The sequence below is a fragment of the Drosophila obscura genome, unplaced genomic scaffold (genome assembly GCF_018151105.1).
Source record: "Drosophila obscura isolate BZ-5 IFL unplaced genomic scaffold, ASM1815110v1 contig_1, whole genome shotgun sequence".
NCBI lineage: Eukaryota > Metazoa > Arthropoda > Insecta > Diptera > Drosophilidae > Drosophila > Drosophila obscura.
Window position 1 is genome coordinate 3,058,566 of NW_024542679.1, and position 25,709 is coordinate 3,084,274.

The 25,709-nt window shown below is 48.2% G+C and overlaps 8 protein-coding genes across 11 annotated transcripts; 5 read left to right on the forward strand and 3 right to left on the reverse strand.

Moving 5' to 3' along the window:
• Positions 1-44: 44 nt before the first annotated feature.
• On the forward strand, positions 45-2,824 carry LOC111078722 (1-acyl-sn-glycerol-3-phosphate acyltransferase gamma). Of its 3 annotated transcripts, none has more exons than XM_022373571.2 (5): positions 45-140; positions 1,118-1,304; positions 1,361-1,896; positions 1,971-2,328; positions 2,388-2,824. In XM_022373571.2, the coding sequence occupies exons 2-5, from the start codon at positions 1,124-1,126 to the stop codon at positions 2,480-2,482; spliced, it is 1,170 nt and encodes a 389-aa protein (XP_022229263.2). In that variant the 5' UTR covers positions 45-140; positions 1,118-1,123; the 3' UTR covers positions 2,483-2,824. The 3 variants fall into 3 exon arrangements, with proteins under 3 accessions (XP_022229263.2, XP_041450066.1, XP_022229264.2); XM_041594132.1 differs by lacking the exon at positions 45-140 and adding an exon at positions 229-409; XM_022373572.2 differs by lacking the exon at positions 45-140 and adding an exon at positions 714-887.
• Positions 2,825-3,440: 616 nt separating this feature from the next.
• LOC111078724 (1-acyl-sn-glycerol-3-phosphate acyltransferase gamma) lies at positions 3,441-5,155 on the forward strand. The gene is made up of 4 exons (XM_022373573.2): positions 3,441-3,613; positions 3,862-4,033; positions 4,101-4,994; positions 5,053-5,155. The coding sequence occupies exons 2-4, from the start codon at positions 3,868-3,870 to the stop codon at positions 5,142-5,144; spliced, it is 1,152 nt and encodes a 383-aa protein (XP_022229265.1). The 5' UTR covers positions 3,441-3,613; positions 3,862-3,867; the 3' UTR covers positions 5,145-5,155.
• Positions 5,156-5,365: 210 nt separating this feature from the next.
• Positions 5,366-11,357, forward strand: LOC111078720 (roquin-1). The gene is made up of 4 exons (XM_022373569.2): positions 5,366-5,488; positions 6,202-6,364; positions 6,424-8,685; positions 8,760-11,357. Exons 2-4 carry the CDS (start codon positions 6,203-6,205, stop codon positions 8,901-8,903), a joined length of 2,568 nt encoding a protein of 855 aa, XP_022229261.2. The 5' UTR covers positions 5,366-5,488; position 6,202; the 3' UTR covers positions 8,904-11,357.
• Positions 11,358-13,192: 1,835 nt separating this feature from the next.
• LOC111078708 (alcohol dehydrogenase 1) lies at positions 13,193-14,309 on the reverse strand. Its single transcript, XM_022373556.2, has 4 exons — positions 14,141-14,309; positions 13,837-14,064; positions 13,603-13,776; positions 13,193-13,540 (listed from the first exon to the last, which is right to left on the reverse strand). Exons 1-4 carry the CDS (start codon positions 14,231-14,233, stop codon positions 13,259-13,261), a joined length of 777 nt encoding a protein of 258 aa, XP_022229248.2. The 5' UTR covers positions 14,234-14,309; the 3' UTR covers positions 13,193-13,258.
• A 642-nt stretch (positions 14,310-14,951) lies between these two features.
• On the forward strand, positions 14,952-16,079 carry LOC111078715 (trichohyalin). The gene has a single exon (XM_022373562.2). It carries the CDS (start codon positions 15,012-15,014, stop codon positions 15,996-15,998), a length of 987 nt encoding a protein of 328 aa, XP_022229254.2. The 5' UTR covers positions 14,952-15,011; the 3' UTR covers positions 15,999-16,079.
• Positions 16,080-16,085: 6 nt separating this feature from the next.
• Positions 16,086-16,844, reverse strand: LOC111078718 (adult-specific rigid cuticular protein 15.5). Its single transcript, XM_022373564.2, has one exon. It carries the CDS (start codon positions 16,839-16,841, stop codon positions 16,164-16,166), a length of 678 nt encoding a protein of 225 aa, XP_022229256.2. The 5' UTR covers positions 16,842-16,844; the 3' UTR covers positions 16,086-16,163.
• A 907-nt stretch (positions 16,845-17,751) lies between these two features.
• Positions 17,752-18,740, reverse strand: LOC111078716. The gene has a single exon (XM_022373563.2). It carries the CDS (start codon positions 18,679-18,681, stop codon positions 17,827-17,829), a length of 855 nt encoding a protein of 284 aa, XP_022229255.2. The 5' UTR covers positions 18,682-18,740; the 3' UTR covers positions 17,752-17,826.
• Positions 18,741-21,057: 2,317 nt separating this feature from the next.
• LOC111078672 (tubulin polymerization-promoting protein homolog) lies at positions 21,058-25,483 on the forward strand. Of its 2 annotated transcripts, none has more exons than XM_022373514.2 (3): positions 21,058-21,199; positions 24,218-24,647; positions 24,714-25,483. In XM_022373514.2, the coding sequence occupies exons 2-3, from the start codon at positions 24,225-24,227 to the stop codon at positions 24,894-24,896; spliced, it is 606 nt and encodes a 201-aa protein (XP_022229206.2). In that variant the 5' UTR covers positions 21,058-21,199; positions 24,218-24,224; the 3' UTR covers positions 24,897-25,483. The 2 variants fall into 2 exon arrangements, with proteins under 2 accessions (XP_022229206.2, XP_022229205.2); XM_022373513.2 differs by lacking the exon at positions 21,058-21,199 and adding an exon at positions 23,996-24,101.
• The last annotated feature ends 226 nt before the right edge of the window (positions 25,484-25,709 follow it).

The window sequence follows — 25,709 nt, forward strand, 5'->3', positions numbered from 1 at the left end:
ATATATCATTCGGCACACGGCAGAAAAATACCAAAATCGTTAAAAATGCCTTTTATTATTATTGCAAAAGGGGCACACTATACGCTTAGCAAACAAATAACATTTATTAAAAAAATTCGCACAAAAACATTGCCAAACAGGTAATTAGTGAAGTGTAGGCGGCGCCGCCATTGAGTCTGCCAGTGCAAGAGTTAACATTTCACTAAACGAACACGTTGGCAAGACTCAGAATAGAATGCACAGAATCCATGCAGCAAAGTGGTCGGCAGTGTGTCCATATACTAGATGCTGCATGCGACCAAACGATAAGAAGTCTAAGAATATCTTCAAAGTCCGTGACAGATCGCCGAGCGTTGGACTTTGTTAATGATAATAGTGGGTGTGTGCTGTGCGAGAGAGCGAGAGAGAGGTGATGATAGCCATAATATAATCCACATCACACCACCACACGCCTTGCTCGCACATACGCATACACACCACTAAAATATATTGTGTGTGTGTGTTGGGTGGAATGGGGTGGGGAGGAGCACGCGAAGACCTCTTCGTTGAATGTAGTATCTACGATTTGCCGTATAATGACTACCTACCACCACCGCCCGATCCGATCCAATCCGATCCGATCGTACGGACTTTGTCCACGATCGGAGTGCTATAAATGATAATTCTACCTACAGTGGACAAATTCGTCAATAGTGGAATCGCGACTCCCGTTGCTGCCTGGGGCCACGGCTGATTAGATTTGGCCATTACCTGCGATATATACTTATATATATCTTTCAATATCTGATTGTTTGCCATTACTCAGGCCAGTCCGTCCTCAGCTGCTGAATTGTGCAGGTTGCTGTCTCGCTTTCAACTCTGCCGCGTGGTCGAACGAAGTCAACAAAGTGAGTGTGGAGCGGAACGCAACGGCCGTGTACAGGTTACCGTAAAACCACAAAGACGGCAGCTCAATCTTGGCCATAAATTGGGATTTATGCAGGCGGGAAGGGCACCCAGTGAAGTTTATTTCACCCAGTGGGGGGTGCTTCTATGTATTTTTAGTCAACTTTAGAGTTTCGGACTGGTTACGTAAAAGCTGCAGCATAATTGGAACATTGAACTTTTGTGCTTTCAGGTCAAGATGGTGTCGCTGGAGAAGCTGAAACAGTTGAGACTGATCCATCTATGCATCGCCCTCACGTTCTTCACGAGCGGGGTGTGCATCAACCTCATCCAGCTGCTGATGCACATCCTGATCAAGCCCATCAACAAACGTCTCTTCCGCAAGCTGATGTACTATGCCTGCTATTCCCTCTACTCCCGTAAGTCGTCCAGGAAACTTTACACTGACACTGACCCCTGACCCATTTCCTTGCAGAACTTGTCTTCGTGGCGGATTGGTATGCCGGCTGCAAAATGAGCGTCTATATGGATGAGGATGACTACAAGAAGTACGCTGGAAAGGAGCACGTGCTGCTCATCATGAACCACAAGTACGAGATCGACTGGCTCAACGGATGGATGATCTGCGACAAGCTGAATGTTCTCGGCAACTGCAAGGCGTACGCCAAGAAGCCCATTCGGTATGTGCCGATTATTGGCTGGGGCTGGTGGTTGGCCGAATTCGTCTTCCTCAATCGCAACTTTGACCAGGACAAGACCATAATTACGGAGCAGCTGAAGGTGGTGTTCTCCTATCCCGATCCCACCTGGCTGCTGCTCAATGCCGAGGGCACACGCTTCACCCCGGCCAAGCACGAGGCCTCCGTCAAGTTTGCCCAGGAACGTGGCATGCCAGTGCTCAAGCACCATCTGATTCCACGCACCAAGGGATTCACCGCCAGCTTGGCACCCATTCGTGGCCTCTGCCCGGTTATCTATGACATCAACCTGGCCTACAGGCCAACAGATACGGTAAAAAACAAACGCCTAATCCCTCTTGATTGCCATCCATACCTAATCTGTAATCCGCTCCAATAATTGTGTAGAACCCTGCTACAATGCTGTCGCTGCTGCATGGCAAGAGCCTGGAGCCCCATATGCTGATGAGACGCATTCCGCTGGAGCAGGTGCCGGAGGACGAGAAGGAGGCCGCCAAGTGGCTGCAGAATCTGTTTGTGGAGAAGGATCGCATTATCGATAGCTTCCTCGAGACGGGCAGTTTCTTCAAGACCTCGGGCGTGAAGGAGGTCCCGGTGTACGTCAGGAAGCCACGACTAAGCTCGCTGCTGAATTTCAGCGCCTGGGCGATATTCTCCATGTCCCTCATCTTCTCCTATTTGATAAATTCCTTGGTGGCGGCCAACTGGACGGCCTTCATCGTCTCCCTCTCGATCTTAGGACTATGTAAGCATTGTCTAGTCATTGTCTGAGCTTTATTTGATTGTTTTCGATCTTCATTTTAGTCTACTTTATGATGGGACAGGCCATAAAAAAAACACAGATTAGCAAGGCTTCCAACTACGGATCGGCTGCAGCCGCAAAAACGAGCACAAAATAATTCAACTCTTATTTGATATTACAATTTTAGTCAAGAAGCCAAGCTAATGAACTCAATTATCTACAAGTTATTTTGTAAACCGGATTAGCCCCGAAGCAACGTTACAACTCTCTGCTAAATGAATCAATTCACGATTTGATTCCTCCCCGGACTAGAAAGTGGTTAAGAAATTACGTTTTTCTTCTAAGTTTATGGTTACGAGGTGCACTGGAGCCATCAAATTTACGTATGTAGTAGCTGGTAGTTATAAACCCTAAGTGAGCATTGTTTAATTCATAATGTATTTGGAGATTATTGCAATTATTAAATTCAATTGAATTAAATATTCAATTTTGACGAAAATATTGCGCGCATTTTGCTTATCGATAGTTGGCCAATCAAGCAAGCAAGCAGCTGTTCCGTGTGTGTGACCATACAACAAAATACCAGATATGTAATAAGAGTACATTATTTGTATTTGTTCAGTTTGTACACTACCAAATAGAGGGTACATGTGCATGCATAGTTTTAATTCTAATTGCCTTTGACTAACACAGTTGTTATCTTTGCTGATACGGTTTCCCTCAAAGTACGTTCCTGGGCCCATGAACATAAATGATTATTTATAATGATTACCAAACGTTTTCTTATCGCTTCAAGGTATAAGTATGGAAAGTGTATCCAAAGAGCGGGTGGAGCAAAAAGGTCACTTTTCCGTTATTCTCTCTCGATCTCTCTCTTTCTTCTCTCCTTATTTGTTGTAAAGATCAGTGGGAGGGAACAGAAGCGTGTAACCGCGCGTTCCGTTATCTAGCCTTTGATTAAAGCTCTCACACACACACACACACACACACACACATCGGGTGCTGGTTATTGTTTTTTTTGTGATAACCAATGTCGTGAAACAGTAGTAACACTCGACTCCGACTGCTTATTGACTGATAATAGGTTTATTGATAATGTTAGTTTATCGGTTTGGTCGAATTGGCGCGTTTAATCGTTAGAATCCCTATCAGCGAACGGGCACAGGAAACAGTTGACAACATTTCGTTTCCATTCAGTTGATCAGAACCGTTTGGGAGGACAGGTTGCATCTTCCCCAAGATCATTGAGTGGTTCATTCGTTTTTTAAAAAGTTCGTGCATATAGCAGGTATGTGAATGTGTGTGGGGGTGTCGGTGTGTGCCATAAACATGCATACATATGTAGTATTAACATAGGGTCATAAGCATTCACAATCGTTGGGTGAGACATTGGGAACAAAGTTTGAGTGGTGGCCATAATTAAGTTGATATCGAACGCTGGCTGGACATATTTATTAATTGTTACGTAAACTACGTTTATTCAATGCACTTTATTTTAACCCCATGCCATTTTAACCCTATCGCATTTATTTATAGATCGAAATGGGACAACTCACGGGCCTGGGGCGATTGCTGATTGCCGTAACTTTCTTTACATGCGGATTCTTTGTGAACATTGCCCAGCTTTTCCTGCACATATGTGTGAAGCCATTCGACAAGCGACTCTGCCGCAGTCTCATGTACTATCTCACCTACTCCTTCTACTCCAGTGAGTCCCATCTTTCCACCTATACCTCCACTATATCTATATGTCTGCATATCTATATAAATTTCAGTCCTTGTGTGTGTGGCCGAGTGGTATGCCGGCAGTCATGTTCGCGTCTTCATCGATCCCGAGGATGAGAAAAAGTACTTTGCTAAGGAGCACGGCCTGCTGCTCATGAACCACACATATGAAATCGACTGGCTAACCGCCTGGATGGTTACCGATAAATTCGGAAACGTTGGCAACACCAAGGCCTACGCAAAGAAGATGCTCCGCTATGTACCCATCATGGGATGGGTCTGGTGGATGGCCGAGTTCATCTTCCTTGATCGCAACTTTGACAAGGACAAGATTGTCATCAAGGAACAGCTGAAGGTTGTGTTCTCCTATCCCGATCCCGTCTGGCTGCTGCTCAACGCCGAGGGCACCCGCTACACCGCCGCCAAGCACGAGCTGTCCGTGAAGTTTGCCCAGGAGCGGGGCCTGCCCGTGCTCAAGCATCACCTGATTCCGCGCACCAAAGGATTCACCACCAGCCTGCCCACACTGCGCGGCATCTGTCCGGCCATCTATGACATTAACCTGGCCTTCAAGCGGGATGCCAAGGTGAAGCCAACAATGCTGTCCCAGCTGAATGGAGAGACGGTGGAGCCGTACATGTACATTCGCCGTGTCCCCTTGAGCAATGTCCCTGAGGATGAGAAGGAGGCCGCTGCCTGGATGCAGGAGTTCTTTATGGAGAAGGATCGCATTATCGATAGCTTCCACGAGACGGGCAGCTTCTTCAAGACCTCGGGTGTGAAGGAGGTACCCATGAAGATCTACAAGCCGCGCCTGGCCACGTTGCTAAACTTTATTGGATGGGCCACCGTTTGTGTCGCCTGCATTTCGTATTATATGATCACTTCCTTCATTGCGGGCAACTGGATTGGTTTCTTCACGGTCATCTCCATCTTGGGACTTTGTAAGTAGATGAAACTGCACTGAGACACGCTCACTTCACCGATATCATTTCATTTCAGTCTACGGCCTCATGCAGCATGCTGTGAATGCCTCGAAGATCAGCAAGTCTTCCAGCTACGGCGCTGATGGAGCAAAACAGGCCGCGAAATAGTAAATAGTACAGTACATACTGATATATGTACACAAAAAAAAATCACATTTTAAATGAATGTAGCATGAATAGAAAGCATTATAAATGAACAAATAAAATTGCCATAGTCAAATAAATTCAAATACCGATAGTTTACTCTCGATATCGGTGTTTGAGGAGGGTGACCTTCGCTTGTCGCAGTCAAAAATACCCGGCGAAATTCAGTATTCCGCCGCTCGCGAGCTGCGGTCATACTGATATACTGATTGCAACTTCCCAATTTTTTTTTATAAAAAATAAACGTCCAATGAAAATTAAAAAACATCTTTTCGTACCTTTAATGCAATAATATGTGCATTTTGAAGGTGAGTCGGTGTCACGCAAGTGCTCAAAACGATGGCCCAGAGGCATGTCCGAAGCTCCGGACGAAAGTGAAAAGTGAAACGTAACGAAAAAAAAGTACTTTGCTCCGGTTTCGTGGACGGGAGACTCTCTCCTGTAGGAGAGGAGGTCTCAAGGACTGTCTGCCTGGCCTATATGCGGGAGCTGGCAGCAGCAGGAAGTGGGAGTGGGGGGCACACACTGCAGAGGCCTCGCACACAAAAGCCTTTGTTCGCCAGCCAAACCAAAAGAAAGCAGGGGCCCCCGAGTAGCTGATGACGTTGAAAGCGAGTTACGTTTGTCCCCCATTAAGGTTGGATTACCCATTAAATACATGAGTACCCCTCGCGTACGTGGCACAGAGTGATGAACCTGATCTCCCCAAATTTCAAGGAAGTGCATCCAGCCTCGGTTCGTTTACGTGCCCATACATATGTGCGCGTATGTATGCATATTCTATATACAGACACATAGCCATACTTGCATGCGTGTACAACAGATGTGGCTGTGTGTACGTGTGTGCGAGAGCGAGCTACGACAGCTGACGTTGGGGGTACTACTCCTCAGCCCACCCCACTAGTGGGAGTACGTACCCCCCTCCGTTGACGTTGACCCATTGAAAGCGAAACTTTTTCATTTACTTTACTTACTTTACCTTTTCCCGTACTAATTGAATTTGTGTTGTGTTGTGCTGCAGCATGCCGATTCAGGCTCCCTCATGGACAGACTTTCTGAACTGTCCCATCTGCGGCAATGAGTTTGCGGTCAGTCAGCGGTTCCCCATCAGCTTGGGATGTGGGCATACCATTTGCAAGCTCTGCCTGACCACCCTCTACAATCGGCAATGTCCCTTCGATCAGGTAAGCGCGGGGATTCCACTCCACTCCTTCGTTTCCTTATTATTTGCGACCTCTTTCAGACGCAGATTGTCACCGACATCGACAATTTGCCCACTAACCATGCCCTGCTCCAGCTGGTGGCCAAGGGTCCGCCCGGCAAGGACTCGGAGCCGTCGGTGGACTTCTCGCAGCATGCGCCGCCCAGTGTGCAGAAGCTCGATCCGGAGCAGCTCAAGTGCTACAAGCTCGGCAAGCAGTGCATCGAGGATCTGGCCCTGCACCTGAAGTCCTTCCTCAACCTCAACAACGGCAACCTGCTGACGCGGCCCATGCAGCGCAAGCTGGTGACGCTGGTCAACTGTCAGCTGATGGAGGAGGAGGGACGCGTGCGGGCATTGAAAGCGGCCCGCTCGTTGGGCGAGCGCACCGTCACCGAGCTGATTCTGCAGCACCAGAATCCGCAGCAGCTCAGCTCCAACCTGTGGGCGGCGGTGAGGACGCGTGGCTGCCAGTTCCTGGGCCCGGCCATGCAGGAGGAGGTGCTGAAGCTGGTTCTGCTGGCTCTGGAGGAGGGCTCGGCGCTGTCCCGCAAGGTGCTGGTCATGTTTGTGGTGCAGCGCCTGGAGCCGCAGTTCCCGCAGGCCTCCAAGACGAGCATCGGCCATGTGGTGCAGCTGCTCTACCGCGCCAGCTGCTTCAAGGTGTCCAAGCGGGAGGCAGACTCCTCGCTGATGCAGCTCAAGGAGGAGTTTCGCACCTACGACGCCCTCAGGAGGGAGCACGACGCCCAGATCGTTCAGATAGCCACCGAGGCAGGGCTGCGGATTGCGCCCGAGCAATGGTCTTCCCTCTTGTACGGCGACGTGCTGCACAAGAGCCACATGCAGAGCATCATCGACAAGCTGCAGACACCGTCTTCCTTCGCCCAGTCGGTCCAGGAGCTGGTCATCGCCCTGCAGCGCACCAGCGACCCCGCCAAGCTCTCCAATCTCCACAATCATCTGAAGTACCTGGCCAACATTGATCCGTGCGCGGAGGTGGCCCCCTGGCAGGACGTGGCCGAGGCCCTGGATGCAGTGCGTCACTCCGTCGTGGGCCTCGTGAACTTCCTGCAGCATCATGGCGTCCGTAAGGCCCAGGACGCCATCGGCAGTGCGGGAGCAGCCGTCAGCAATCCCAAGTATAAGATCAGCCTCTGCCGGGACCTAAACGTGCGGCGTGTATGTCCTCGCGGCGCCAGCTGCACCTTCGCCCATTCGCAGGAGGAGGTGGAGCGCTACCGGGCGAGGAATAGGGGCAAACACATCAAGACACCCCTTCAGGGGCCTCCTCTGATGGTCGGAGACGAGGGTCAGGTTCTGGGCGTGCCGCCCATGATGCCGATGTCCCCCATGCACTACATGCCATCACCAAGAGGCTACCTCGACCCCAACGCCAACCTGCCAGGCCTCGGACTCTCTCCAGGAGCCACCCATCCGCCACAGCCACCGCAGCTGCTGCATCACCCCTCCATCGGCCGCCAGATGAATGGGCTGATGGTGCCCGGGCGCTTCGATCCGCGCTTCAACTACGGCCCCGGACAGCCGATCGCACAATCCAGGAATCCCTCGCCCAGGGAGTACCAGGCCAGTCCTGGCCCCGTCCCCGGGCCACCACCACCGCAACAGCAACGCAATCTATCCAACCCACCGAGCTTCAATGTCAATAGTAACCTCCACAAGGGCTATATGCTTCCAGCGGATGTGTTCCATCCCACGGCCTATGGCTACGGCAGCGAGGAGAAGCTGTGCCATCCCTGGGAGCAGCATCCCTACCAGCAGCAACAGCAGCAACAGCAGCACCAGCACCAACAGCAGCAGCAGCCACCGTCCAGCAAGCCGAATCCCAGCCGACCGTTGTCGATTTTAGCCGCAACAGCTGATACCTCATTTTATGAAAAGAAACCGCCGAATAATGTTAGCATAGACATGGACATGGCCAAGCCCCTAGCTGGTTCTGGCTCTGGTGCTGGCGACTCAGCAGGCGATGTCTTGGATGCCCTGCCTCTCTTCCGACGCGCCAATAACCAGAGCCACAATCACAATCACAGCCACAGCCAGAGCCACGGACAGAACAACTCCTCGCTGCTCTTCTTTGAGCGCTCCGATTCCATACTGAATGATGATGGGGCGACGTTCGATATACCCACGGGCTCCTCCATGCAAAGTCGCTACGGTCCGATCTGTCCCAAGAACTCGGCGGCGAGCAACTGGAACTGGATCATGGAGAACGACACGAGCAGCGATCTGGGCTATGCGGGCTACAAGGCAGATAGGAATGACAATTTCAACAGCCACAACAAGGTAGGATATCCTGTAATCCACGAGAGCCTTAATTGGGTGACACTTTACAATCTCAATCTCTTCCTGGGGGACAGTCGTCGCAGGTGTGGGGCAGGAAGCCGCAACTGCTGTCGGAGGATAGCTTCGAGGGCGGCATCGACAGCGGGATGATGCTGCAGCTGGAGAAGAATCTGGTGGACATTGTGGATCCCGACGACAGCGGCATCAAGGTGGACTAATCCAGAAAAAATCCATCACACTCAGCCAGAGGATATATGTCGGTATGCTACCGATATATACAGCAGTATGCTACCGGTGGGGCATACAGTACTATAATATGTATAATGCAATCATTTTACACACGTCGTTAGAGGTTTGTACCGCACAGTTCAAACTCTGGTAGAATTCTCTGTAGTTGTAAAACAGCCAGCCAGCCCTCCGCGCTCCGATCCGTTATTGGATCGGGGCGGAGCCAAACAAAAGAAAAGAAAACCGTAGCAACAAAATGAAACAAAACAAAACAAAACAGACAAAAAGATAAAAACAGAAAATCGGGTTGGGTATCCTCTATTAGAAAACTATTGTATAATTATGTAATTGTCTATTAGTTCATTGTTCAAATTGTGAATCGTCTTCGGCCAGCCGAACTAAATGTGTTTTTATCCAGATGTTCTCGTCTTACGTGTTACGTTTTCAAATTAATCGTGGGGACTAGCAAATGGATAGGGAAAGGGAAATAAGGGAAATGGAAAAGCAACTCAATCTAGAATATTCAATTTCGATGTCTAACCTAGCATCTAGCTCTAATAACATAACCCAAATCCCATAGAGATCCCAGAGGAAGAGCCTCGCCTCGCCTCGTCTCTCCTCCCCCAAAAAAAAAGGAGCAGATGTACAATATAGCCAGATTTTACAACAATTTTTACAACCATCAATAGCAATCTGTACATTAATAACTAATTGATTTTCAGATCTAAGTACAACTGAATTTTATATCCGAAATCCATAAGTCCCATCCCACAATTATTTGTGATCAGATTTTGATTGATTTTAATGCTATATACATAGATATATACATACATACATCATACTACATAAATACTATATATTTTTATTAATTATTAACTATTTCAAATGCTATTTTTATATACAACAAAACAAATCGGAGCAAAGGATCGAATGTAGAGAGAGATAGAGATCCTTTCGCTATCACACACACACACACATAAATACACACACACACACACGCAGAGAGAGAACACACACACATATGGAGATGATCGATCATAATTATGTGTATGTGTGGAATGAATGTTTATATTTCTTAAAGAAATTTTAATAACGCTATTGTGCGATGTTGTTAACTATTGTACTATATATATTATTAAATTTATTGAAAATAAATTAAAACCGTGTCCTGTCCCCCCAACCCCCAGCCCACAGCCCCCTCTTTCACCTTTCACCCACACTTTGTATGTAAAGTGCGCGTAAAAGCGAGAGAGAACTAAAGTAAATGTAGAGTCGAGTCGAGTCAGGTCAGGGCTAACATTTGTGAGAACATTTTACAAACACAACACACACCACCACTCCCACTATACTATAAATACTGCGAAACAGAATACAGCATACACAGATATGTAAAGATATATATATATATATTTACTATATATATATGTATATGTATGTACGTATACTATATAGAAAACTAACCAATTTGCGCGCTCTTATTATTAATATTATATATTAATGTCCGTTGAGCCCGAGTCTTTTGCTTTCGTGACTTTTGATTTTGTGCGCGAAACAAAGCGAAAGAAAGAGTAGAGATTTTGTAATTTGTATATGTTAAGCGATGAAATCAGGAACACATATATATACCTAAGTATATATATGTATATACTATATAAACTGCGCTTGATCCTAGATGAATATAACATATATGTATCTATACACACAATTATATATATATATATATTTATTGTTAATGAGTTTCGATGCGATGCCGTGTGTGTAGTAGGAATATTCATGTGAAAACTAGTTGAAATTGAAACAGATCGAAGCAGTTTTAAAATATATCTACATAAATGTTTAAATGAAATCCGAAACGTAACTACTATTATTCAGAAACTCAGTAACAGAAGAGATTTGTTTTAAAATGTATTTGTCTCTTGTGAAATGTGTCAGAATGTAGAAGAAGAAGAAGGCCGGATGGGCGACTGTCCCCAGAGCGACGACGATCGATGATCCGCCACTGTGTACTTAAGTCTCTCCATTCCCGGAGCGAGTCGCTGGGCGTCCGTCCGGCCTTTGGCTGTGGTCAAGTCTCTTGTTTTTTGTTTTTTTTTTTTTTAGCTTAAACCCAATGGGTTCGGTTCATATTCATAGACGTAATTGTTGAGTTGAGTTGTGTAACTTTATGATTTACAACAAGTCCATCCACCATTCTCACCTCTACAATATCCAATTCTACCTACCCCCCAAAAAAATAAAATCAATATTTTCTATACACACACACACACACACAAATGTACTATATATATTTATTATAAATATGTTAATTAAATGTATTTTTGGTATTATCACTCAATGTTTCTATCGTAAGCAAATTTCGAGTTCTGTTAATCAAAGCGACACCACACACACACACACACACACACAAAAAGCCTAAAAAAAGATTTATTTATTTTAATTACCAATAAATTTTCACAAAACTTTTACTTTTGCCTAAGTTATTGTTTTATTTTACACAGATTATTGTCGGTTTTGTTTTTTCTGATGAACAATGGAAGTATGGAAGATAATGTGCGAAACATATCAAAAGCGAAGCAAGCAAGCAAGCAACCGATAAACCTAGCAGAATAATCCACCAGCAATATTTAAATAAAGCAAACCACCAGATAGGCAACTGATTAGTAGATTAGTACTACAACCTACATAAAGTTAACTGAACAAAACTAACTAGTTATGGACAATCCAATTTATATAGTATGCTCGCTATAAGATACAAATACAATACAATATACATATATTTAATAGGCGCTTCTGTTCCTCAATCTAGGGTTAGTGATGTTTCCAGATGATGAATTTTGCATGTCTCATGTCTCATAGATAAAAAAAAAACAAAACAAAACAAAACAAATACAAATTTGCAGTAGTTCATGGAGAGCCAACAGTCTATTACAGCCTGCCAGGAGATCGATCGCTTATAGAACCATTTAAATATATTAGATAATCCATAGATAATCCGCACTCTCTTCCAGCGCATCAAATGCGTCATGGCGAGGACAATACAAATACAATCTATTAATTTTAATCAAGACAGCAATCTCCAAAGATCTCATAGATGTACCATGTAAATCCCCCCACCATATATACCGTATAGCATATAACATATAGCATATAACATATAGCATATAACATATATGAATGTGCGTAGCTCAATGCAGAAGAACTCTCTTAGGTAATACCGCCCCATAATTAATGTTTGAACTTGATTCACCGATAGCTATGATCTGCATAATGATGAAATATATAATGTATTGTTGTAATGTCTTTGATGTAATTTATAAGTTGAAGATCCTTGAATTGTGATGATGTGAAATCTACAGTTAACATGCGAAACTATTCCCAGTTCAATGGGAACGAACAAATGTCTTTACGAGTATATTAGTGCTAAAAAAAACCAAAAACCAAAAACAAAAACTACTATATATGTATGTATGTATAATAATGTATCTAAATGCAAGCAACACTCACTAACACACACACAAGCAACCAATCAACCAACCAAGCAAACATTAAGATACGAGACTACGATAAGCAAAGCAGATTGTATTTTACATGCATTCTGCAGGCGGAGCAGGAGCAGGAGCAGGAGAGGAGAGAAACGTTGCTTCACATACTCCCAGCCCAAGCGATGATCCTTCATATACCGATCATACCAAATACCAAATACCTAGAGTCCATATAGTCTATGTGTGGTTTTTGATGCCCTGGCAAAGAATGCGAGAACTTAAACCTACTTAGAATACCTCAAGCGTCCGCGTGTCCGTCCAGTGGAAATAAATCTTAACTCTTTTAGATTGCAGGCCATCTCCTATTGCTGCAGGCAGCATTCGCAGAAGGAATAAACTTTTGTGGTTACCTCCTTCCCTCATTTCTTTGAGATGCAGCAATCTCTAGTCTCTGAATCTCTGATCTGCAGCTTCTAGTCCTGTGCCAGGGCATGTCATGCTTCGGAGCTCCGAACATTTCTAGTTTTTTGGTCAGTAATGTATGTTCTTCGATGCGCCGAATATTAATTTCCCTTCGAAATTCCCCATGTAAAAGTGTTTAGATGTGAACAAAAATTAATCTCAATTTTGTGTATGTCTGCGAGAAATTTAAATAAATGAAACTTAATCGACATCTACTACCTTACCTATCTACGTTATCTACCAACTGCAGCAAATGATATCTTCTGCTGATGGTGTGTTCCTGTGGTTTCTGTGGTTTCTATGGGATAGAGCGGGAGATTAAGTTGCAACGAGAATATTGTATGAGTTTATTTGGGTACACACTGGAATATAATTAGTAGATAAGATTATGGAACTGCTTTTTACTCGAGCTGGGGCTTCCACAAGTCGGGTATTTGAAGCTCCTGGGTCTCGCCCAGCTCCAGCATGAGAACTGCCCCATTCTTGGCCTGCTCCATGGCCTGTACGAGATTCCTGGCACAATCCTCGGGCTTCTGGCGCCTCACCCTGTTGAACATGTCCAGCATGGGTGTGTGGTAAGTGAATGTCGTCTTGCTGGAGATGTCCTCCAGCAGGGGAGTGTCAGTGAATCCCGGACAGATGGTCACAAAGCTCACGCCCGAGTGGGCATAGTAGATGGGATTCTGCGGTAGCAACGAGTCGGTCATTCGTACAGAAAGCAGAATAAACTCCAAAGTGGACTCACGGCCATGGAGCGAGTGAAGGATGTAATGCCGGTCTTGGCCGCCGAATAGATGGCCATCAGAGCCGTGGGCTGCAGGCCTGCCACCGAGGAAATGTTCACTATGAGTCCACCCCTGCCACCCTTTGACTTGTCCATGTACTCCAGGGCTGTCAAAGTGCTCTGGATGACACCCAGCTAAATGGGCGAATCAAAGGGGAGTTAATCCCAGAGAATACATGCGGATGGATGCCTTACCAAGTTTATCTGAATGGTGAGCTCCACCAGGCGATCGTTCATCAGTCCACAGCCATTGACAACCACATCAAAGTGTCCCAGGCGCTCAGCGGTCGCCTTGTAGGCCGCCTCGATGTCCTCTTTCCTGGTGATGTCCACCTTCTGGTAGAAGATCTCCGTTCCCAGACTGCCTGCTCGCCACTCGGCCAACGCCTCAGCATTCGCTGTCAAGTCGAAGACAGCCAGTGCCTGAAAGGTGGGGATGCCATTCCATTAACTGGGCCATCAACCGTTGGCACAGACCCACAAGACCCACAAGACCCACCTTTAGCTGCCGCCGGAGCAGCTCTTGCACACACTTCTGGCCTATGCCGCCGAATCCTCCAAGGTAAACCACATTCTTGCCAGCCAAATCCATGTCGCTGTCGCTCTGTCTGATTCTCTAATGGTCTAGTGGATTGGGTGAACTGCGTTCCACAACGAACGTTGTACTACTGATAATCAGAAGTGCTAACAACACACAGTCACTGGCACTGGCACTCTGGCACTCTGGCAAAGCTTTTGCCATATCACTTTTGCTCTCGAGAGCGCAATTTCCGACTGGAATTTAATTCAATTAAATGCCAAAAGAGATGCCCGAAATGGAGAGAGCCCCACTGATAGTGGGAGTGCAAGGCGGAGAACTTCAAGAGAAATGAAAAGTTTTCTCAGCTGAAGAGTCCCCCAGGAAGGGTTCAATGATCTTTCAGAACTATCATTGGTAGATGTGTGTCTTAGGAGATATTTTCGGAACTGAAATGAAGCAACTGCTTGCACAAGAGACTTCCCTTATGCCGTGTTCCGCTGCAATCAGGTTGCGGCTACCATATCCGTACGCATGGAGACTTATGGAGACTCATTGCGCAACCCACAGCCACACATACAGATGGAGCTGCAGCTACAGCTACAGATATCCGACTGCCAGCGATCTCAATATTAAGTTCACTCTTACAACATCCGTGCGGTAGCGGTAGCGATGCCAGCACCTATTGACAATCGTATCGGATCGGTTTGCAGATTTCGAGGTCATTGTGCAGACTACAGACGGGGGGGGAGGCGCCTCTCGGGTTACCACCCACAGGTGGTATAAAAACACATCGGAGCGCCTACAGCGGCATCAGTTCAAGCGCACACTTCCAAAGATTGAGATTCAGAGGATGCACTACTTCATTTGGACAACAATTGTGGCCCTGCTGGCCCTCGCATCGGCGGCCAACGTTGCCCGTCTCCGGTCCGAAGATGATCAGACCAGAACGGAGCCCAGGGCCAACAGCCAACAGCGCCGCTACCAGCAGCAGGACACGGCACGCGCCTTCTACTCGTACGGCTACAGCGACGACACGGCCGCCCGGGCAGAGTACTCCTCCCGCGATGGCTCCTCCAGGGGCTTCTACTCCTATTTGGACGCCGATGGCAAGCTCCAGACGGTCCGCTACGAGGCCAGTCGTGGCCAGGGCTTCAGGGCGGAGGGCAGCAACCTGCCACAGGCCCCGGTGGATGAGGGAAAACCGCCCCTGCCCGTCGCCGACACGGTGGAGGTGCAGCAGGCGCGTTCCGCCCATCTGAATGCGTTGCGGGAGGCGCGAGAGGAGGCTTTGGCGGCCAGTCTGCGCGAGGAGTCCGAGAGGAGGCAGCAGGACAGCAGGACCAGGGCTTCATTGGCAAATGAAGCCGAGGAGCGGAGCCTCAGCAATGAGGATGCCGACATTCTGGAGCGGGTGAGGGCACAGCTGACGGCCATGCTGGCGGATCGGCAGCGATCCAACAATCTGCCGAAGATCAACGAGGAGCAGGAAGAACAGCTCCAAAGGCAGGAGCAACGGCAGGAGAATCAGGACAAGCGACAGGACGAACAGCGGCCAGCAGAAGAGGATCAAAGGCAGGGGGGCGATCGAGAGACTGATCGAGGGGATCAGGCCCGCCTGCGCACGATCTACTCCCTGGGTGATCTCACCTCCAGTAGCTACCTGAAGCTGGGCGATCCCCAGGAGCGCTTGAACGGCGGCGATCTCCGGGTGCCGGTGGGCGCCTACTACACCCTCCTCTCGCCCAGCGCCAAGTACAGCGTGACCACGCCCACGGAGCTTCGAACCCTGCGTCCCGTGGCCCTCAGTCGCAGTTTGCTGGTGAGCAAACGGAACTGATGGCAGGCTGAATGATCAATGATCAAGGATGAGCTGCTGGCTCCTACGAATAAATGCAAGACAGAGCACCACTGTGCCGAATCCGAGTGCGTTTTCATTTGCAATTTCCAAGTTTGCATCATTTATTGCTCAACAATTAACAGAAGATCTCATCCAGATCAAAGATCAGACGCGCACTGGCAGGTAGTCCCGCGAGGGGGTCTGCGTCTGACCCTGCGACTTGTGGTAATTGTAGACATAGCCAGTGAGTGGCTGATAGACGTACAGCGGCTGGGATCTGACGGGGATCGATGCGACTTGCACTCGATGGATCTGCTTCTCGCTGAGCAGTTGATTGCGCAGCTTCTCGGCCTCGAAGCGCTTGAAGAACGCCACCTTGGCGGCAGCCACCTCGGGTGTATCCTGCACGGGCTGTGGCAGCTCCACGGAGGCGGCAGATGAATCCCCCGCCAGCCGCAGCTTGGCCTGCGCATGCGCAGCCAGATGCTGGGCCCTCAGGGCCGCCACCTCGGGCGTCTCCTCGTTGGCCTGCTGCTGGCTGAGGCTGGAGCTGGAGCTGACGCGGAAACCCTCCGTGTCCGCCACATAGTCCACGGTCTGGGTCTCGCCTCTGGCATCCACGTAGGAGAAGGTGCCCCGGATGACGCCGTCCACAGTGCGTGTCTCGTGCTTGGAGTACAGCGGCGCCATATACCCATAGGCGTACTGGCCGTGCTCGTCCTGCGTGTGGTACTGTGACACGCTGTCGCCCGCCGGCGGTGCTCCGTATTCCAGCAGAGGGGATGGGGATCCACGCACCAGGCAGGCGCTGATCATCAGGCAAAGGAGATTGAGGGAATGCATTTTGCTTTCTGCTTTCTGCTTTTTGCGGGCTTCGTGGATTGGTCTTTTGGGGCTTTTGGCGCTGCTAGTGTCGTGGACTAGTACTCGCTCTAGAGAACTCTGTGCTGCGTTCGTTTGGGGATTCTGCTTTTTATACGCGCTCTCAGGAGGTCTCTCCGACAGCCGAAAATTCGTGCGTTCTCAGGAAGGTCGTCTGGTTCCTGGTTTACTTTCATATTCCCCCAGCCACAGGCCCAGCCACAGGCAGAGCCACTGCCATAGCCATAGCCACTGCATCTGCCTCTGCCTCTGTCTCTGGGATTATTGTTCCTTCCTTCCTCTTCCTCTTCCTTTTGCTGTTCCTCTGCAATGAAAATGGGAAGTGGGAATGGGGACTGTGGCTTCCTCTTGGACGTGGTGGACTCTCTGTTTGTACATAAATATTTTGTCGATTTCGATTTCAACAAGTTCAGCATAAATTTGAGCACAAAAGCCGCAATTTGTTTTCATCTGTCCCCTGGCCACAGAGGCAACATCAGCGACAGGGACAGGCACATGGACAGGCACATGAACAACTGTACAACGTTCCGCAATGCTGCTTGCTGCCTGCCACAAACCAAAGAACTTAATCAGGCCTGTTTTGTCCGCGAGAGAGAGAGAGAGAGAGACTGAGGTCGGGGTCTGGGACTGGGTCTGGGTCTCTGACGAGGAAGAGGGGTCAAGGAACCGGGTTAGGGCAGGGCTGTGACCAGTTTCGGTCATGTTTTCGGGCTGTGGTTTCCGATGTGGTTTATGCTGCTATTAAAATTAATTGAAATCAAAATTCACATTGCATTTATGAGGCAGCGTGCAAGCGTGCAAGCGGAGGAATGCGATGGTTGAGGTAGGACCCGTGTCCGGGAGCAAAACCCCAAAATAGATTCAGAAATGATTGACTTTATTTTGAGTTTATTTGAATTTGGAAATCGAGGAACGAGGCACGGAATGCCTCACTGTGTACTGCCACTCAGTAGTAGAAACCGGAGGAGTAATAGTGGGGCCGAGTGTAGCCGTAAACGGCGGCAGGGACCACCACATGGTGGCTGCGGGCCACTGCCACTGGCACCGGCACTGCTGGCACTGCGATGTGTACCTTCTCGTCGTGGAGGTGCTTCAGATGTTCGGGGATGTCGCCAACGGGTTGCGGGAGCTCGTGGCCCTCGGGATGCACAGCACCTCTGCCAGTGCCAGCCACAGAGGGATGCTCCACCACATGACCAGATGGATGCACCACGGCATGATGCTCGACGGGATGCTGCTCTTCGGGATGGTGAACAGCTTCGGGATGGGCGCCAGCCACGCCATGCACAGCACTCCGGCCAGAGATGTCAACTGGATGATGCTCAACGTGGCCAGAATGGCCACTGCCCACCGGGGATGAGGGATGCTCCACGATGTGTCCGCCATGGTGCTCCACGGGATGATGATGGGCAGCCACGGGATGCACTACACCATGGGAGGCGGCACTCCTGCCGCTCACCAGCTCCCGGGGAATGACAGCCTTGGGCAGATTGGTGGCCGCCACATGGAAGCCCTGCGCATCGGCCAAGTAGTCGACGGTCTGGAGTTTGCCTGCCGCATCGCGGTAGCTGTAGGTGCCCCGCGTGGTGCCGTCCAGGGTGCGGGTCTCCTGCTTGGATGAGTGCGGCTCTGCGTAGCCATAGGAGTACTGGCCAAGTGCGTCCTGCGAGATGTACTGCTGCTGCGTGGGCGTGAACACAGCCGATCCGCCGGCGGAGTAGACGAACGGATAGGAGGCCGCGTACAGGGCCAGGCCATGGGCCACGCCCAGGAATCCCAACAAGAGGAGTGGATACTTCATGGTCTCAATGCTCTTCTGTGCTCCTTTTGGTGCTGCAACTCTGTGAGTTCTGCTGCTTCTGGCCTGCTCCCGGGGTCCTTTTATACAGCTCGAGACAGCAGGTTCTAGTTCTGGTTTGGGTTCTGGATGGCTGCCTCCTCCTCCTCCTTCCCCTGCCTTTGCTGTCCGATTGAATGGCCTGGCAAATGAAAGCAAACGAGGCGAGGCGAGGCGAGGCGATCGCGGCCTGTCTTGTCCACTTGTGTCGTTAACGGACAACGGCTGCAGATATCCCCCTCTGCCAGCCCCATTCCTGTGACTCTCCAGGCGTTATGTCCATTTGGTTTAATTGTGGAGTGGATATCTGTGGAGCCCCATCTGCATCTGTGGCACATGCTGCTGCTGCTGCTGTTATTCCAGAGCCTTGACTTGCCGCTCATCAAGGCCAAAGACTGCAGCCCCAACCCCAAACCCAACCCCATCTCCAGCCCATTCGATCCCCGCAAGTAATTGATATGCAGTTGTTGTTGCTGTTGCTGCTGCTGCTGCCTGCCGCCTTGCCCCATTGTGGCATTTTCTCCTTTTTTAGCTGTTGCATGTACTCGCACTCGCACATTATGGACGGTAACGGCAACGACTGCGGACTGCGGACTGCAGACGGCGGCAGGCACCCAACGGCATCTCAAGGTGAGTGAAGGCCAAGGGCCACATTTGGCCCCAACGCTGCAACGTGTGCACTCTGCTGGACTCTGCTGGAGTCGTCGTGTTGTATCTCGTGTATCTGTAGCTGTATCTGCTCTGCTCTGCTTTGAGTTGGGGGTTTGGGTTTATTTTTAGCCGCTGCAGGCCGAGGCAGGGACATGCGCAGGGGCTCCTCCTTGTGCCTGATTAGGAGGCGGAGGATTGGCCTTGACTGCTGCCTGATAAGTGCATTTTAATGTTAGCCCCTGCCCCGGCCCTGCCCCGTGTATTGGCACTCATTTTCAATCAAAGCAAAGACAGAGAGCTTAATGATCTTGTTAGTTCTGGACACCGATGTGGCCTGGTCTTTTGATCTGGTTTATCTGCTCTGCTCTGCGAATGGAAATGCAGCTGTAGCTGCTGTGTGATTTGTGAACCATTTTCAGAGTCTTGGGTCTCCCGCTCTCTCTCCTTGGGCTGATTAGAGTTGCACTAAAGATAGGACCAGCTGGCGAGCATTGTGTCAGTATTTATTAGCCTTTGTTTTGGCTCTTTTGATGCCCCTAGAGGGGCGTACTCTGGACTATCGCTCTGCCCAGGGTATCTAAAACTTCGCACCTCATTGCTGGTCTTTCGTTCCTTGACTTTGTTTTGCTTTCAGCTCATGACTTCATCCACGAAACAAACCAAATAATTCTGACAGACACTAGCCATAAATCATTGTCAAAGTTTTTTGTTTTTTTTTCCCCTATGCTATTTAGGGTTTTGCTTTGGTCTCTGATTTTATTGTGTGCTAAGGCAATTTCCTTATGATTTCCGAGTCACTTTTTACTTTCTCCTGGCATTCTTCTGCTTTTACTCCACCTGGCACCCACACTTGTCCAAGTTCAAAGAACTCTTAATCACTTGAGGCAGTCGCAGTGGCAGTGGCAGGTCACACAGCAAGTCATTTGCATAGCTAAACATTGCCATGAGCTCACTAGTTAGACCACCTCCTAAACACACCCACTAACTTCCATTCGTACTGCTTCTGCTTCTACTGCTCCCCCCATTCCCCCACTCTCTCTGGTCGCTTGTCGCTTGTCTCTCACTTGTTGTGCGTGTTTTCTGTTGTCAGTAATTTCACGCATCGTATTCCGCTGCGCCCTTTGTGTTGTGGCAGACACATAAAAATCGGCCTCCAGCATAGCCCCCAAGCCCCCACCAGCTAACGTTTCCCAGGCGAGCTTTAAGCTCTTTTTTTCCCTCCTCCCATAATTTACACTCAAAACAAACAAAATTCCGAGTCCGAGTCCGATTGCGAGTCCGAGTCCGAGCGAAACTTGTTGGTATTGATAAGACGTCACCTTTTTGCCATGGGTTTGCTTCGCTTTTTTGTTTTTTTTTGTTTGTGATAAATGGGCTTTGTCGTGTGGCTGTCTTTTGCTGTTAGTTTTTGTGTTTAAATTTCGTGAAATGAAGTCATCGCTGGGTATAAGTAAATATACCAAAAATATTTGGTGGGAGATCTATCTAATCTATCTAATCTCTTTCTCTTCGGCTCTCCGTCTTTACTTTCTGGCGTTCGATCGTTCTCTGCTGTGTGGTTGATAGTTTGCTAATGTTGTTTGGAGGATGTGCTCATCGTTAGGCATTTACTTTTCCACTCAACTCAAAGCTCTCTTCAGTCCAAATATCACTCATACGCCGAATGGGCTTTGCTTTGCTCTGGCGCTGCGCATTTGTCCAAACAGTTGAGTCTCGACATCGACAGCATTCGCGCGCGCCCTCCCAGAAGTAGCTCGAAAAACATCCAAGGAATACCAAGATTTTTGGCAGATTATACGGACATTTTCGCTAAATTTATTTGAATTCAAATGTAAGTAGGAAAAGTGTGAAAAACCGCCAGGGGGAAAGAGGGTTTTACTCAGTGTCCCTTTTTGGATTGTTTATCTGCTTGTGCGGGCGGGGAGGCTGTGCAGGATTTCAAGAGCACTCTGTGACCCACTTGCTGTAACCTAAATGGGTTTTGTGGCTCCTGCTGCCCCCGTTTTAGTTCCGATTTCCTGGATTCCCATTCCCATTGCCATTGTTCTGTGGCATCGTTGCCCCGTTCGCGTACTCTTATCCTTCGGTATGTATGCGTATGTCATCCCCCCATCCTCCGCCCTGCGCTTGCGCGCTCCTCACATCACCAAGTGATGTCATCTGGGCAAGTGGTGATGTATGGCTAACCAGAGACCAGAGACCAAAGCATAAGCCCCAGTCCGAGTCCCAGTCCCCCTTCTAACTCAATGATTTCTCTATTGCGTTGCGTGTTTATCAGCATGCCCCTTCGTTTCCTGTTTGTGCGGGGAGGGGCCCAGCACCCCAAAAAAAAAAAATGATTTTAATATATGCATTCAGTTCGAGGCGCTAATATTACAGAGGGCCAAACAAAACGATATGTACATATGTTTGTATGTATGTGGTGCAGCATTTCATAAAGTTCCCTCCAGCTATAAATATAAATATACGAGCCCACAACAAGATGACCTAAATTTTGCCTCTAATATTTGTGGCTTTGCCATCCGTCTCGGGGGAGCACTTGAGGTGGGTTTCTGCCTCCGAATTCCCTACCCCGGAAGCCAATCTAACCCATCATCCATTTACCTATGAATATATTCCCAATTAACTTTTGCCATTTTGGTTGGTTTAAAACTAATTAAAATGTTGGAAACGAATTGGCAATGCCCCCCCCTACCCGCCTCCTCACCCTATTCCAGTCGGAAACTTGTTCGTCAGATCAGAAATATTCACAGGGAATGGGACTGAGAATGGAAAACTAGAGAGAGAAAAAAAAGAAACAAATTATTTATGGTCTGGCAGTCAGAAGGGATTATTTTTGATTTAGACCCCTTCCACACTCCACCATTGCAGAGCTGCCCGCGGTGATGTTCTATGAGGGGTACAGATGACTTTGAGCACAGCCTCTTTATTATTATTTGATTCTTTAATTAAATTTACTCTGAAGTCAATTGGCTTTTTCTTGGCATGGCAAATGGAATTTACCCAAAGCTCAATAAGTACTTCAAGGCGACACCTGAGCATAGAAGTAGGTGCTCCATGGGATAATTATTGATTGTTTCTTGCAGATCTGTCTGTGGTTACTGCTCTCCAAGAGCATTCACACTTCGTTTTGCTTTCAGTTGCCTCAAAACTTAAACCCCTCTCTCCATGCATATTCGCAGCTTTTTTCTGTGCTGCAGTTTGTCAACTTTTCTTGTTTCTCGGTATTTATGGCTTCCAATTACAAGGAAGGGCGCAGTAAAGGGTTCCATTGGTCTTCTCTCGCTACCTCTGGGGATGTGTTTGGTAATTTGTTTCGGCTCCAGAGCTCCCACAGCTCCAGCGGAGTTCAAGTTCAATGACACGCCGCGCTTCAGGCCTACCGCAGATAATTAATGAGGGAATTACGATGCATGCAATGCTCTCAATTGACCATCGCGATTGAATAGTGGATTAAATGGAAATATATGTATATACTCGCAGCCCCACCCCCAGCAGAGCCCCCCCCATTAGAGGCTGATCCCAATCCCAGAGTAAACGCAATCGACACATGAAACGAGCGGCGTAATGAGGCGATGACATAAGCATAGTACCCGTACTCGCAGAGTCGATTAGGTTTTCACTTGCGAGAGAGCTCATTATTTGGCTTGGGGCGGGGTCTCCACCCAGATAGCATTTGACATGCTCGACGGACTGCACATCAAGGTCGCCCCGAATCCAAGGTCAAGTCGGGCCAGTGGGCTGCTTGCCAGTGCCAGTGGCAGTGCTCAGCCCTGACCTTCAGAGTCCTGTTGCTCCTTTTGGTTAACATCTTTCCAGGCCAGGCTAGGCCAGGCACAAGCCATGCAATCATATCTCACCCGAGTACAAAATAAAAGGAGAAGGAGAAGACCAGTTTTGGGTTGATGCTGCATCTTATCGCTGCCTTAAATGGTTAACCAAACAGCTCCCAGATCTCCTGGGGCCTCTCTTTAAGTGGCGCGTAATTAATGGCCCAGCCAATAAATGCTCACGTTTTATTTACTGTTTATGGGAGGATTCGGTGCCCTCCGCACAGACTCCCTCCCATATCGATTCGTGTTGGGTAGCCGCCTGTAGACATGACGAAAATTTATGCTACAAGCAATTTTAAAACTAAATTATCAATGAGATTTACGCGATTTGCAGTGGGATGGTTAACATACTCGTATTAAGTGATCCACGGGCAGGGGTTCTGCCAGGGGCAGGGGTTCTGTCTGATCTTTGGATCCTAGAGAGTCTTAATTTGAAAGCCAATACCCAAAAACATATTCCCATTAGATCGCAGTGAACCTTCAAGCTTGAAAACCAGTCTCTTGTGATCATAATGGATTTTGGCTGTTTCTTCAAGCTACCGCTAGCTGTGCCCGTATGCTGTGACCCCCTGCCGATACCCTGGGGGCTGTTTGTGATCGTTATTTGTGTTTCGTATGGAGACGATAATTAGCAGCCAAGCAATACAAATATTTAGATGACGTCATTTATGGGGGGTTCGGGTCTCTTCCGTTGCTGGTTTCAGTTAAGGTTCTCTCGGGAGAACAGCTGAGAAAAAGCTTTTGGCTTTATCTGTGTGCTGGGAATACAAATAATCGAAAGGCAGATAAGCTCTGTGTGGAAATCAAGCGGATGGATACAGTAGATAGAGAAAACGTAGGGTAACAGAACCCCAGAACTCCTCGACCCGCCGCAATGTTGGTCAGTGTTGTGGCCCACAGGTGAGGCAGGCACTGCGTAGTAGAAGGTGCCGTTTTCCGTTGCGTGTTGACAGAATGCAAAAATAGAAATAATCCTCATATATTAAGCATTAAACAATCTCCCACTTTCCCCATAGAGCCAGCATGTCTCACGCAGCAGCAGCAAATGGTAGCAGTCCCTCGCCTGCGCCCGCTTCCGAGGCCCCTGTGGCGGAGCTGGCCCAACTGGCACTGGAGGAGGAGGCGGCGGTGGCGGCGGTGGCGGCGCCCAAAGTGAGCCTATCGGATCAGTTCAAGGCCTTCTCCAAGTTCGGGGACACCAAATCCGATGGCAAGCTGATCACGCTCTCGCAGAGCGACAAGTGGATGAAGCAGGCGAAGGTGATCGACAAGAAGATCACCACCACCGACACGGGCATCCACTTCAAGAAGTTCAAGGCCCTGAAGATCTCTCTGACGGACTACAACAAATTCCTCGACGATCTGGCCAAGACGCGCAAGGTGGAGCTGGCGGAGATCAAGCAGAAGTTGGCCGGCTGTGGGGCTCCGGGTGTGGCCCAAGTTTCCGTAAGTTATAAATACTTTCCTTCCTGCCAGAGCCATGCGATTCTCATAATCCTCTATTCGGTGTAGGCTGGAAAGGCTGCGGCTGCTGTGGACCGGCTGACGGACACCAGCAAGTATACGGGCTCCCACAAGGAGCGCTTCGATGCCACAGGCAAGGGCAAGGGCATTGCCGGCAGACGCAATGTGGTCGATGGTTCTGGGTATGTCAGCGGGTATCAGGCCAAGGACACTTACGATGGAGCCCACTAAAGGGTCATCGGCAGTCCATCCCATCCCTTGATCCCTTTCTTCGTGTCTGTCTCTAATTTATCCCTAAATTTCTAATTTCTAATGTCTAATGGTAGCTGCAATTATTTATCGTTTACCTTTTTGTATATAATATAAGTTGTGATAATTTAAGTGCTTAAAAAATAAACTGAATAATTTTCAACATTTCTTTTTGAGTTTTTTGATTATCATTTCCGTTGAGTTATTCTCCTTCGATACGTAATCCTACCCTCTAAAAGCGGCCCACAAACAGTTCAAAAAGAGTTGAATGTCCAACCGAAAACCGAATTACATTTATAACTTAGAGATCCGAAGATCCACAGACCCACAGATCCATATATATCATATTTCATATTTCTAGTCCTAAGATATAAGCCGAACATTTTTAATATGAAACTTTGTGAGATGAGAGAAATTGTATAATCATATAAAGAAGATATACCAAAGACACATACAGACATACACACATACGTATGCATATGACATATTGGAGTTGGAGTGGATATACGAATGTGTTCTGGTTTTTCATAAGATTTTTGCTTGAATAAATACAAATAAAATTACCATAAGGAAAAGAGAATTAATTCAGAATTCAGAATTTATACCCTGTAATTGTAATTGTAGCCCCCATAATGGTTTGTTTAATCGGTAAAAAGAAGACCCATGGCTTTGATGGATCGTAACTATCTTGCTCTATATGAGAGTGTTCTTATTCCGATTGCAATTAAGAGATCAGTGATTTATCATTGATGGATGCAAAGCTGACACAACGGAGGCAAATCAGTGTGAAGCGGA

Bases quoted from the DNA above. Each gene is read 5' to 3' on its own strand.
- LOC111078716 (XM_022373563.2), bottom strand. From the start codon at position 18,681: ATGAAGTATCCACTCCTCTTGTTGGGATTCCTGGGCGTGGCCCATGGC.
- LOC111078672 (XM_022373513.2), top strand. From the start codon at position 24,076: ATGTTGGTCAGTGTTGTGGCCCACAG. The intron at 24,102-24,217 runs GTGAGGCAGGCA...CTTTCCCCATAG, and splicing joins GTCAGTGTTGTGGCCCACAG to AGCCAGCATGTCTCACGCAG. The intron at 24,648-24,713 runs GTAAGTTATAAA...TATTCGGTGTAG, and splicing joins CGGGTGTGGCCCAAGTTTCC to GCTGGAAAGGCTGCGGCTGC.
- LOC111078708 (XM_022373556.2), bottom strand. From the start codon at position 14,233: ATGGATTTGGCTGGCAAGAATGTGGTTTACCTTGGAGGATTCGGCGGC. The intron at 14,065-14,140 runs GTGGGTCTTGTG...CCCACCTTTCAG, and splicing joins TGCTCCGGCGGCAGCTAAAG to GCACTGGCTGTCTTCGACTT. The intron at 13,541-13,602 runs GTGAGTCCACTT...TTGCTACCGCAG, and splicing joins CCTTCACTCGCTCCATGGCC to AATCCCATCTACTATGCCCA.
- LOC111078724 (XM_022373573.2), top strand. From the start codon at position 3,868: ATGGGACAACTCACGGGCCTGGGGCGATTGCTGATTGCCGTAACTTTC. The intron at 4,034-4,100 runs GTGAGTCCCATC...TATAAATTTCAG, and splicing joins CACCTACTCCTTCTACTCCA to TCCTTGTGTGTGTGGCCGAG. The intron at 4,995-5,052 runs GTAAGTAGATGA...ATTTCATTTCAG, and splicing joins CATCTCCATCTTGGGACTTT to TCTACGGCCTCATGCAGCAT.
- LOC111078722 (XM_022373571.2), top strand. From the start codon at position 1,124: ATGGTGTCGCTGGAGAAGCTGAAACAGTTGAGACTGATCCATCTATGC. The intron at 1,305-1,360 runs GTAAGTCGTCCA...ATTTCCTTGCAG, and splicing joins CTGCTATTCCCTCTACTCCC to AACTTGTCTTCGTGGCGGAT. The intron at 2,329-2,387 runs GTAAGCATTGTC...TCTTCATTTTAG, and splicing joins CCTCTCGATCTTAGGACTAT to TCTACTTTATGATGGGACAG.
- LOC111078715 (XM_022373562.2), top strand. From the start codon at position 15,012: ATGCACTACTTCATTTGGACAACAATTGTGGCCCTGCTGGCCCTCGCA.
- LOC111078720 (XM_022373569.2), top strand. From the start codon at position 6,203: ATGCCGATTCAGGCTCCCTCATGGACAGACTTTCTGAACTGTCCCATC. The intron at 6,365-6,423 runs GTAAGCGCGGGG...GACCTCTTTCAG, and splicing joins GGCAATGTCCCTTCGATCAG to ACGCAGATTGTCACCGACAT. The intron at 8,686-8,759 runs GTAGGATATCCT...CCTGGGGGACAG, and splicing joins ATTTCAACAGCCACAACAAG to TCGTCGCAGGTGTGGGGCAG.
- LOC111078718 (XM_022373564.2), bottom strand. From the start codon at position 16,841: ATGCATTCCCTCAATCTCCTTTGCCTGATGATCAGCGCCTGCCTGGTG.